The sequence below is a fragment of the Chlamydotis macqueenii genome, chromosome 2, assembly GCF_036417535.1.
Source record: "Chlamydotis macqueenii isolate bChlMac1 chromosome 2, bChlMac1.mat, whole genome shotgun sequence".
Classification (NCBI taxonomy): Eukaryota; Metazoa; Chordata; class Aves; order Otidiformes; family Otididae; genus Chlamydotis; species Chlamydotis macqueenii.
This window is the reverse complement of record NC_141557.1, coordinates 94,900,178-94,912,420: the sequence shown is the minus strand read 5'-3', so window position 1 is coordinate 94,912,420 and position 12,243 is coordinate 94,900,178. Positions and strand designations below refer to the sequence as shown.

At 39.9% G+C, this 12,243-nt stretch overlaps 2 protein-coding genes across 2 annotated transcripts in view; one reads left to right on the top strand and one right to left on the bottom strand.

Moving 5' to 3' along the window:
- The first annotated feature begins 434 nt into the window (after nt 1-434).
- Nucleotides 435-12,003, top strand: ZNF830 (zinc finger protein 830). The gene is made up of 10 exons (XM_086740469.1): nt 435-610; nt 749-848; nt 2,433-2,553; nt 3,096-3,129; nt 4,462-4,673; nt 5,021-5,111; nt 5,826-5,889; nt 8,022-8,102; nt 9,408-9,484; nt 11,353-12,003. Exons 1-10 carry the CDS (start codon nt 489-491, stop codon nt 11,534-11,536), a joined length of 1,086 nt encoding a protein of 361 aa, XP_086596595.1. The 5' UTR covers nt 435-488; the 3' UTR covers nt 11,537-12,003.
- LOC104479324 (poly(rC)-binding protein 3) overlaps nt 8,109-12,243 on the bottom strand; it is a 524,839-nt gene continuing 520,704 nt past the window's right edge. Inside the window, exon 14 of the mRNA XM_086740464.1 lies at nt 8,109-8,982. Within this exon, the coding sequence (XP_086596590.1) occupies nt 8,922-8,982 (61 nt within the window). The 3' untranslated portion in view covers nt 8,109-8,921. The remainder of the gene's footprint in view (nt 8,983-12,243) is intronic.

The window sequence follows — 12,243 nt, the reverse complement described above, 5'->3', positions numbered from 1 at the left end:
GTTACAGTGGCGCTTCAAAGGCTTAACTACAGAAAAAAAAACCTGATCAAACTGGAGAGTTTCATTCCGCTCCCATGTTGAGATTCTTTCATTTCTCTTCCCAAACCCTGCGGGGGGGCGGGGACTGGGCCGGGGATTTCGCCCCGCCCCCCGGCCGAAGTCCCGCCCCCCCGGCCGAAGTCCCGCCCCCCCGGCCGAAGTCCCGCCCCCCCGGCCGAAGTCCCGCCCCCCCGGCCGAAGTCCCGCCCCCCCGGCCGAAGTCCCGCCCCCCCGGCCGAAGTCCCGCCCCCCCGGCCGAAGTCCCGCCCCCCCGGCCGAAGTCCCGCCCCCCGTCAAAGTCCCGCCCCCGGCCGAAGTCCCGCCCCAGGCCCGAGGGGGCGGGGCTGACTCGAATCCCCGCTCAGTCGGTGTGCGTCGCTCGGCGGGGCGGAGCGGTGGCCTCGCTCTGGCCGGCTGCCCCGCCCCTCCGCCCTGCTCGCCGGGAGAAGATGGCGGCGGCCGGAGTGGGAGCTGGGCGGAAGCAGGTGCGGCAGGAGGAGCTGCGGCGGCTCATGCGGGAGAAGCAGCGGCAGAACGCGGGGAAGAAACGGATCGACTCGCCTTTCGCCAAATATCCTCGGCACTGGGCTGCCTAACCCTTTCCTCGGGGGCTGGCCCGGGTGGGTGGGTGGGTGGATGGGAGGGGGTGGCCGTGGCGGGTTGGGGGTCCGCGCCGCTGCGCGCTGCTTCCCTTAACGGCAACCGCCACGTACAACAGCCTGGGGCACCTGAGCTGCGCGCTGTGCAACGTGCCCGTGAAGAGCGAGCTGCTGTGGCAGACCCACGCCCTGGGCAAGCAGCACCGGGAGGTGAGCGGCCGCCCGCGGTGCGGGGGAGGGCTCGGCGCCGACTGGTCTGGCTGCCGGCGGGCTGGGGTGCGGGGTTCGGCTGGGCGCTGGCGGGGTTTTTGTTGTTGGGAAGTAGCTGGGAGAAGCGGGAAGGGGAGGGGAGGTTACAGCGCGTTAACCCCCGAGACTCGGGGTTTGCCGCTTTTTGAGCTGTGGGCGAATAGAGGGAGGGCAGTTGGGTGTCTGCCAGGAGAGACTAGCGTGAAAAGGAGCCCGGTTGCCCTGTCTTGTTTTCTTAAAAATCCCGTGTACCCGTTGAAAGGGCAGCACTTGAGAGAATCGCCCTGGGTCTTTCAGTGGGCCTACTCTTAAGGTGAAGCTGTTCCCATGTTAGTGACAACTTTTAACTGTCACCTGTCTGCGGCCTTCCGTAGTTGGATTTGGACACCGTCCTTGCATTTACTTTCTTCCTGTGTATTACCAAGTGACAGCTCACAGGTTGTTAAGAAAACGATTTTTTAATAATTTAACAGTAAAGATGAAGCATTTGTAAAACAATTTCAGAGAGCTTGTAACTTAGACGCAACCTTTAGTCTGATTTTAAAAATCCTTTTAAATCCTGCCACTGCATAGCAGAAACTTGGAGATTGCATTTCATTTTGCAAGTACTGAGGAGTACTGCGTCCAGCTCTGGAGGCCCCAGCACAAGAATAATGTGGACCTGTTGGAGCGAGTCCAGAGGAGGGACGCGGAGATTGTCAGAGGGCTGGAGCACCTCTCATATGAGGACAGGCTGAGAGAGTTGGGGCTGTTCAGCCTGGAGAAGGGGAGGCTCCAGGAGACCTTATAGTGGCCTTCCAGTACCTAAAGGGGGCTTATAATGAAGATGGGTGAAACTCTTTAGCAGGGCCTGTTGTTATAGGACAAGGGGTAGTGATTTTAAACTAGAAGGAAGTAGACTGGACATAAGGAAGAAGTTATGAGGGTGGTGAAACACTGGAACAGGTTTTCCAGAGAGGTGGTGGATGCCCCATTTCTGGAAACATTCAAGGCCAGGTTGGACAGGGCTCTGAGCAACCTGATGTGGTTGGAGATGTCCCTGTTCCTTGCAGGGGTGTTGGACCAGATGACCTTTAAAGGTCCCTTCCAACCCAAACCATTCTAAGAAAAGACTAAAAGAACTGAGGGGTTCCTAGTTCATTGCCTGCATTCTGGGTAGATCATTGTGACAAGGCACAGTGACGTGTCTTTAATACTAGTGCCGTGTTTTAATTTTAAAACACTTAATATTCGAGATGAGTCCAGCCTTCTTGCTCTTTCCTTCAGTGTTTTATTGTTGTAAATGTCACTGATCTTAGTCCTTCATTTCTCACTCATACAGCTTCCCTCATGCAAGTGTCAGTTCCTCTGCCCCTCGTTACATCATTCAAGAGGCTGACAGAAACTTCGGTCTTGGTTTCTGTATCTGTGATGTCTAGTTCGGTGATCTTGTTATAGAAAGATATTAGGTCATTTTAAAAAAGTATTCTAAAAAAAGCTGTATTTTAAGCTGCAATCCAGAAGTTCCTGCTAGGAAAGCTTCCTGAATTTTGTACTTCTTTACAGAGAGTTGCAGAATTAAAAGGCACAAAGCAGTCAGCAACTGCTTCAGCTCCTAGCACATCATCTCATCCTATCAAGAGAAAAACTGTTGACACAGAAGATACAGAGTTAAAGAGAGTAAAAGGTAAGGAGAGAAAAACACTTATCAAGCCCTTGCCAGAATCTAGCCATTTTACCTCTTGAAGGTTTTTAGTTTTTTTTCCCATGGAACTGAGTGTGAGTACAGGAGACTGATGAGTTCATGTTTGCCTGTTGCTGCTGGAAAGGGAAAAAGTCTGTCTGTGAGTTCGCTGATCAGGAGAAAACTGCACTTTTAGTAGTTTACCTAGTTTTTTTCTGGGTTATTAGGTTCAGTTAGGTCATGGGGCTGTGGGCTTGGTCAAAAGAGTTAGAAGCAGTGTAAGTGAAACAGCAGAAGCACTTGCTCAGAAGTGGTGTTATTCCTTTTCAGTGGGATCAAGCCACTGGATTACCACAAGTCGTGTGAAAGTTCATGCTAAAAGAGAGTTGTTTTTTTTTTTTCCCCCTTGGTGTTACTGAACATGGAATTATATGAAATATATGAAAGTGTGCATTTGTGAACTTACTGCTGTAGTAAGACTTTATTTGAGGGGTATTTCTTTTAAAAGTATGGATTATAAGAAGTGACTTTTGGCTGTTGTACAGGTACAGACGAAAAGCCACATACGTCTACATCTGGGTAAGTAGATCTTACTACATGTGCTTTTCTTTTGTAACTGTACAAACTGTTTCATTCTCACCCTGATTTTTGTCATTTCTCCTTCCTAGCCAAGGGTATAGATTCAGAGAATTGGCAGATTCCTGCTTCTGCTCATTTTCTAACATGGGTGCTGAACATCTTCCTCAGTGCAGATGAGAAATGATGGTATTAGCTCTAGAGTCTGTGACAAAACAGGAGTTATTTTACCGTTGTAATCAGACTTTTAAGGATTAATATATGGTGGTATTAGACAGTTTGCTAAAATGAAAATAAATGGATTGTGGCATGCACTCTAATCTTCAGTGCTAGCGTACTGCAGAAGAGACAGTAGTCTGAAATTAAGACAAATTTTAAATGTACATTTATTCACAAAAACTGCTAACAAATGTCATCAACAGATCTTTGTTAAGATGCTTTTGTCACTTAAAATTAATGTAAACGAGTGTCTAGCAGTTGAACTCTCACAAGTACAGGAGTGTATTTGACTTGAAGGGATTGGGTTAAGCATCTTACTGCCACTAAAGATTTCTGACAGTATTTAGACATCTTTGAGGGGTTGGTAGATGTTACACGAGGCCTGCAGGGCTCCTGTACCCTTCTTCACAGGATAAATTATTATTATCTTGCATAGATATTATGTGCTGTTATCTTGACACTAGAAGAGAGTTATCTTGTGGAAATTTTGTGTGTGCAAAATTAACAGTTGAGGGGTAGGTTAAAATTTAAACTGATCAGTGTGATTATTTTAAAATATAACCTGGAAAAATGTTTGGCTTCGAGGTCTGCAGCTGTTCTAAGCAAATATGGGTTTTCCCATTGCTGAACCTCTGGCCCTTCTGAGCTGCAGTAGGTACCCAAAATAAGTGGTTGTGTTTATACATGAAGGTTATTGAGGTTTATGTGACATTAATATGATCCCTGAACTATGAATTTTGTATTTATGTGTTCACAGCAGGTATACAAATGCACATAACTTTGAATGCGGAAATAGAGTTACCTAAGCTGCCGTTCCTCCAAATGTGCTTTGTTATAGGCTATTTTAATTAATGTTTCTGATCTTGATTATTCAAGCCCAAAAATGGAACTGAAATGTGTTTTCAGAATTAACCCGAGCTTCCCTGGGGAACTTCAAAAGAAAGCAACAAGTATGTGCTGTCTTCAGACACTGGTTGCATCAGTAGCTGCACAGTTTAGGGTATTGCACAGTGGTCTCAAAGATGGTGTTGCTCACAGATTGAATCGGCTTGGGATGCTAGACTGTAACTGATTTTTGTGAAGTTTGAAATAGTTATGTTGTGTGTTCTTTACTAGGCTACCAGCAGATTTTTTTGATGAAACAGAGGAAAACGGTGCAAATGAACAGTTTTCAAAGGGTTCAGGTCCCAGTTTATTGTCAGGAAATTATGATGATGATGATGACGACGAAAAGGAGGAACAAGATCAATCAAACAAATCTTCTGTTACGCGTAAAACTGAAATTCCGCGTCCAACTCAAGAAGTAATAGCTAATTCTCTGCCTGCAGGTAATGATGAATGAAACAATAAGTGATTCAATAAGGAAAAGTTGTGTTTTAACTGATGATGGGAGGTTTTTCATTTATTTTTCTAATTATTGCTATTAGCTGGTTAGAATGTGTTATATTAGAAGTAGAGAAAGGAGATTCTTTGCTAGTTTATTATGGTGTGGTGTTTTCTCAGCATGCTTATTGATTTTATGTTCTGATTGTTTGAGGCTCTCAAGTGAAATAACGTCTGGTGGTTCTTCCCTTGATTCAGTAAGGTATTAATGGAAATTCCTGTCTAGTCAGAACTCTATAAAGAAGCTTGAACGGTTCTTTTTGTTCATACAGGCTTCTGTCCTTTCTTATAGACTTCTTTGACAGCCAAACTACAGCTGCTCCTATAGTTTCCCATTCAGGATCCATACAGAAACCAGAGATACAAGAGAAGATAGTGGAAAGGTAAGCAGGCCAATCAGATATTGATAAATTTGGAAACCGTAAATAAACATTATTCTTCCAGGAAATACAGACTGTGATCACTTAGAAATCTGTCATATGGTTAACTTGTATTCAGAATAGTTCATATATATATATGTATATATATATGTGTATATATATATATATATATATATATATATCTAGCACTATTTCAGATGGGTATTTCACACCCTGAGGGGAGGATAAGAGATGGACCAATGCCATACAGTGTCTGTTAGACATCTCTGTTTGCAATTTTTAACACAGGATACTTTTGAAGCTTAGTGTCAACCACTGCTTTTAACTGTTAAAAGAAAACCATTTGCTTGTTCTGTAGTAGTGGTTCAGCTCACTTGGGCACTTTTTTAGATAGTGGTTTAGGCTTTCAGAAGTAGAGACTGTGCTCTTAAAATGTTTGGGTGCTCAGCACACTGGAAAGAGTACTTTAAGAAACCGAAGCTCTTGTTTTGGCAGTGCGACTTAAACCTGTCTGTGCAGTTCCTTGTAAGTTAGGTAAGACCCAACTGAAGAAACGAGTTTTGATGGTTGCGGTAAAACTCAAGGTGTAAAAAAATCTTGCTTTATTTCTAGGTCCTTTTACAAAAGATTATGGATTTTATTCTTGACTATTTCTAACTCCACAATAAAGCAGGTTGTAAAGTGTTAACTTAATATAACAGTTATCAAACATTTCAGGAAAGAAAACACTGCTGAAGCTTTGCCAGAAGGTTTCTTTGATGATCCAGAAGTGGATGCAAAAGTAAGTGATCTGCTCATTTTACGCTGCTGAATTTATTTCTGACAGTTGTAATGGTTTTCTGAAGATGCTTTTCTAGGTAATTAGTCATACCAGAATATAATAAAATGACTGAACTTTTTTGGTTTCTGTTAATTAGAAGACATGAAAAAGGAGGGCAGGAAGAGCTTGTTAAATCATCTCTCAGAGTGAATTTTTGATTATGGTTCCTTTGTGGCTCTTAAAGAAAACTAAAGAAGATTGGATTGTGAGGTTGAGCCATGGCTTCAGATTTGGAGACCTTCTAAATAACGCTGCTTTATGTTCAGTTACTTCCACTCTCACAATTACAAGCTTAGGTGTCTCTTATTTGCTCTGGCAAGATTCTTGTGGCATATGTGAATAGTTTTGAATAATGACATTCTGAATATTGAATTATGTAGCTGAAAAAGGTTTGGGTTTTTTTTTTTTGTTGTTGTTTGTTTTTGTATTTTTTTTGTTTTTGTTTTGTTTTGCATATGACTTGTTGGTATGTTACACTTTTCAAATACTTGGTTTCACCATGAGTTGGGAAGCTTGTAGAAAGCGAGAATGCCTGGCAGGCAAAGGAGAATCTGCTTGTATCTCTGAGGACACTGGTTAGTCATCTTTGTTGTGGTCATCGCCCCAGCTGATAAAAGTGGATACGTTTCCAATAAGCTCTTCCTTGAATTGCTTGCAGGTGCTCCTCTTTTTAATCAGCAGTTTCTAAGTTTAGCTAATATGCATGGGAAGGAAAATGTTTCTGACATTGTTTATATTGAGATGGCTGCAGTGTTTCTGTGTTGGAATCATAGGCAAAATAATTATTTTCGGAATGAACAGTGAGCATTTGGAAGGGAGATTGTGATTGTGGGCTTGAAAAATGTTGGTTCTTTACATCAGTAATTTGTAAAGCATATAAATTCTAGATTAGATTAAATATTTCAAGGAAAAATAATATCTTTAGTGTTTAAATTTATTGTAAGAAATACAAATAATTATGAATTACAAAAGACAACCACAATGCATAATAACACAGTACATACACATATGATAGAAATAATCACAGAACAGAAAAATGAAATGATGACTATTACTTCCCAGAATGTAGTTTGCTTGGAAGCTTCTAATTTATTTTATAAACTTAATTTATTCTACTGGATTTTGTGTAATCATTCAGGAACAAAACATACCAAACTATTGGCTTTACCATGGTTATGACTGATGTGTTACCAAAAGAGAGGAATGAGTAAAGGAAAAATAAAACTAATGCAAAAAGATGCTGTCATGAATTATTCTGTTCAAACTGCTTGCTTCTTCTAGCTATGTAATTTCCACCCAGTCCAGAGCCAGGCATAATCTGTCATCTAACATGTGTGATATGCCACATCTTCCAGTCTTGAATTGTGGAAGCTTTGGTGACACAGCTAGATTATCTTGTTTATTTGCTTGTATTAAATGCAAAATCTGGTTTTGATTACCTTAGTTGCAGATCTTAAATGCATTCTTACAGCTACTACTTTTTCAGTCGTCTTATCTTAGAAATTAATGCCATCTACCACAGAAGAAAAAGCTTTGCACGTCATTAAAATTTGTATGTAGCTGTACTACTTCTTCTGTTAGCCAACAAAATTAGACTAGATTTGAAATATAGTCACACTATGTAACTCCAGTCAGACTAGTGACTGAATCATCTGGTATTTTATCTTATGCCAAAGGCAAATAATTCACTGCTTTTTGGCTTGTGAGACAGCTACTATATACGATTGAACAGGCAGCTTACAGAAGAATTTAAAAGCTATCGCCTGACGTAGTGAAATTACAGACCATCACATTAACAGACTTAGTCACTTTTGTTAATCCAGACATTCCACACCATCCGTTCTTAGTCAGTTGTTCTTTAATGCTGCAGTCAAGGATGCTGTTTTAATCCAGGAGTAAGAGTCAGATTTTTCCTCCAAAACCATTGTGCAGCTGCATTCTCTTACTCATACGCATTACCTAAACTGAAGTATGTAGACCAGACTTCTCTGAGAACACAGCATAATTTGTTCTGTTTCTCCCGGTGTTTTACAGCGCCCCAAAGAGTCACTAGACATAAATTGTTAATAAGCCTGTCTTTCCATGTTCCTTAGGTGCGAAAAGTTGATGCTCCAAAGGATCAGATGGACAAAGAATGGGATGAATTTCAAAAGGCAATGCGACAGGTCAACACAGTAAGTAATGGAATCTATTTTTATTGATTCTAAATACTATACACAATAAGGAAAACAACAGTTTCATGCAGCTCTGCAGAATGACTGACATCTGCATTTGTCAGCTGTTTTTTGCAATGCAGTGTGTGATTAAATGCACTTTATAAATGAGCAAAGGGTTCCTTCGGTTTTCAGTTAAAAAAAATTTGATGAGGATCCCGACATCAATATGTATCTAGTTACATTTGTTAAATTGCATTTAAATAAAATAGTGTATACCTCTGATCGGCATCCTGTAGCCAAACAGGACATAATCATGGGCTCTTCTTTAGATGAGATATATTCAGGAGAAAATGGAACAAAACACCACTCATTTGTCTGCCTTTTTCAAAAAGGATCTATAAAGTGTAGGTAACCTGGGTTTTATGGTTAATTTAAATGTACCAGAAAAGAACCCCAAAATTTGACAAAGTAACAAAGACTTTTGTGTGTGAAAGACTGGCCACAATTTTTCTGTACTTCCATTTTTTACTGTTTAGCATTGCATGGAGAGTCTTCCCAGACAGGTTTTTATCTGCTCTTTTGTACAGTATAAAACTGTTACTAAAAATACATGGTGTTCTCACTCTTCCCCTAGAGTATTTGCTAATTTTTGAATTTTAATTTTAATTGCTCAGATGTCAACTGCTAAGAGAAGTGGTGGAAAAAAATTTATCATTGCTCATTTTAAAGTGGTCAGCACTATAAACAGAGCGAATGTTCATACAAAAGCAGTAGTGGATACATTTTGCTAGCATTAGCCATTCAGATAATTCTTCAGCTTAGAAGGAATCTTCTCAGTTATGCGTGGACCATTGATTGCATAGCATCTCCCAGACATTCAGATTTGAGAAAGTATATGCTGAAAAAAATAACAGGTTAGAAACACTTCGGGATCTGGTGGGAATATTTAACCAATACTTTCAATAAGCTTGTGTAATTAAAGTCCCGAGCATTGGGATTTAGCTCTTATTTCAGCCTCAGAGTTTGAGTGCCCATAGTTTGTTTATGCTTAGTTTCAACTAGTAGTGTGTTGAAAAATTCAAAAGATTAACCCCAAAGCAGCCAAAGTACTCCCAAAGAAAAAACATTTCCATTTCAAATTAAACCAGATCACAGTCTTTTTCTGTATTTGCCTCCAGAGTCTTTCGTGAAGGTGGGGATATATGCATGGCAGATTGGCATTGACCTGAGGTAGAGGGGAGGAAGGGAAGACACAGATATCAAAAAGGAACAACAGTGGAATTCAGGGTGAAGGTGAATTTTCTTAGCGCCTTTCTGGTTTAGATTTCAGAAGCAATAGTGGCAGAAGAGGATGAGGAGGGACGACTAGATCGTCAGATTGGAGAAATTGACGAGCAGATGTAAGTAGATCAATTTTTCCTCAAACTTTCTGTTCTCTAGCAGTAATGGATCGCTACTTGACTAGAGTGATAGAAACATTTTTAATTTTAGTCTTCTGTGATGCTGCCTTTCATTAATCACCTAAATATTTGAAGTAGAAAGACAGACTCCCTCAAATTACAGAATCATACCTAATAAAAACATGAATATTGGTGCAAAGTCCCCTAATTATTTGCAAAGAGTGAATGCGCAAGAATCACTGAAAATACAGCAAGCAGGCATGGGCAAAATAATGCAATAGAAGACAAATTCTTTGAACAGACTGTCTGCCTTCCCCGTCATGTCTTAATTTGTATTTCTCTGTGAATTCTGATGGATGTAGAATTTACATGAATGTTTTTAAAAACATATTCTGCACTGCAGTTCAGATTTCGATAATGAGATTTGTGTTTTGAGCATCAGTCTGCTGTACTGAAAATGCCCTGTTTTGTGACTAACTCTCCTTGTTTCTACTGAAAGGCTTTGTTGAATGATGCACTTCATTACATGAAGTGGGGTTTTTTGTTTTGTTCAAATGGTAGGTGTAGCAATCGGATAAGCCTGAGTTTAAACTGTAAGTACTATGAAATACAACTTAGTGGAAGAGATTGTTACCATTATAATGTCGTTTAACACATTGATTAACAGCAGTTATGGCAATGATCGATTGAAAAGAAAAAGACGAATTCTCATTTTAATGAACCTTGCAACAAAAAGAAGACACTAAAAATCAAAACAACACTTAAGCCATCTGGCCAGATTTACATGCTACAGATAATCAGCATATAGTAACAGCAGCGTTTGGTTCAAACTGAGCTTTGGAAGTACAGGGATGTCTTTCAACAGTGTTAATGTAATTTTGGAGAGGGCTTGAGCTAAACCTGACTGTCCTTGAGCATTCATTTTTACAAGTAGCTTAGGATACTATAGTATGAAGAACCAAATTCAGAAATTTGTAGAGAATTTCAAGTTTGCTACCATAAGTTCCAAATAGATTTTTAAAGACTGTTTTGTAACTTTATCTTCTGAATGCATTTAAATGCAGGCTATTTCAAATTAAATTCAAAATCAAATTAATTCCAGTGACATTCATGTTTTCCTTAGCCTTCAAGTCTTCAACTGTGACTGCCTGTAAGTAATTATATTGCAGATATGCAAGGGGAAGCAGGATCTTTCCTTGTTGACTCTTTCTAGCAAATAGGAATGAAAGAAGCAAAGATATATTTAAATCAGGCTGATGCTACTTGGCCTTTTCAACAAAATACCTTATTAAAATGGCTAGAATAATTGTTATAAAACATTTCAAGGACAGAACTTCGTAAGTAAAAGGAAAACTGAAACTCTTGGATTGTGTTTACTTTAAATGTTCTGTTATAGCACACAGTAAGCAGATAAAAGGATCTGAACGCTTCTGCTGCTTTTTTATTTTCAGAGATGCCACCACTAAGTTATCAAACTTGATAGCTAATTGATGTCTAACCTTTCTACCATATATGAAAAGCACAAGTGGAGCAAAGAATGTCATTTCTTCTTTTATGGAAGTGGATATTGGTTCTGGGTTTTTTTTTTTCCAAAACATTTATGGTGGTATTGCAGTTGTTAAATATTTGGATTAGATCTCATTGCTAGAGAATTGACCGCACTTCTCCTCTGCTCTGCTCTGTTTCCACTTGATTAATACAGAGAAGGTGCACTAGCATATTGGAAGCTTATTTCTTAATTAATGGGAAGCTGTAGAGCTTTTTTTTTTTTTTTTAGCTAAAGCTGGAGAAGCAAAATCCAACACTGAAGAAAATCCAATTAATGTGGAAAAGCCACAAGTATTAATAGGTGTTTTACTTTTCAACAGTGAATGTTACCGCCGTGTTGAGCTGTTGCGTAACCGCCAGGATCTGATGAAGGAGAAATTAAAGGAAGCCATGAGATTAAAAGCAACACAAGAGAAAGAGGATGAGGCTGTTGGTAGTGAAGATGAAGAAGAATTGCAGGATTTGCTGTCTCAAGACTGGCGGGTGAAAGGGGCTTTGTTATAGCATTTCTGCAACGTGGCTGATATTCTCTTTATCCATGATGTTACTTCCATTGTTAGAAGTGAGATGCTTTTGTTAAGTATTTATTTAAAGAGGATCGTGAGATGGTAAAGAGCCAGGTGTACTAAAAAAATAATCTTTGTAGATCTACAATGGTGTATTACTTGCTGTAAAAACTGTATATTGCAAATGTTTTACAATATTGAATGTACCTTTCCTATTAAAATTATTGGTTTACTACCAGAGGTATTTTAATGGGATTAATAAGTAAATGAAGAATTTCTAAGGTTTTGGAAACATTGGATATTTCTGGTAATTTTGAGACTCGGGTTATTGTGTATAGAAGTAAAGGACTTGCAAAAGTGTATGGAGTTTTCCCAGATTGGGGGATTAGAGAACCCTTTGTTATCTTAAGATTGTCTTCTGTCCATTGCCCCAGCTCCCAATAAAATATGTACTTTTTTTCAGGATCTCTTACAGTTTCTCTGGATATTTAAGGACCAAGCACAGAAACGTTGAGCTATGGCTTCTCCACGGTGTGTGCTCTGTGCTAATCCATAGGCAGTGCTGAATATTTTTCTTTATAGTATCTTGTTTTCCTTAGTGCAACCACAGTGTAGCATACCTCACATTTCTTGAACCAGAGGGATGAAAACACAATGGTTACGTATTTGCATAACTAAATTAAAGGGTGACAGAATGCCAGAGGG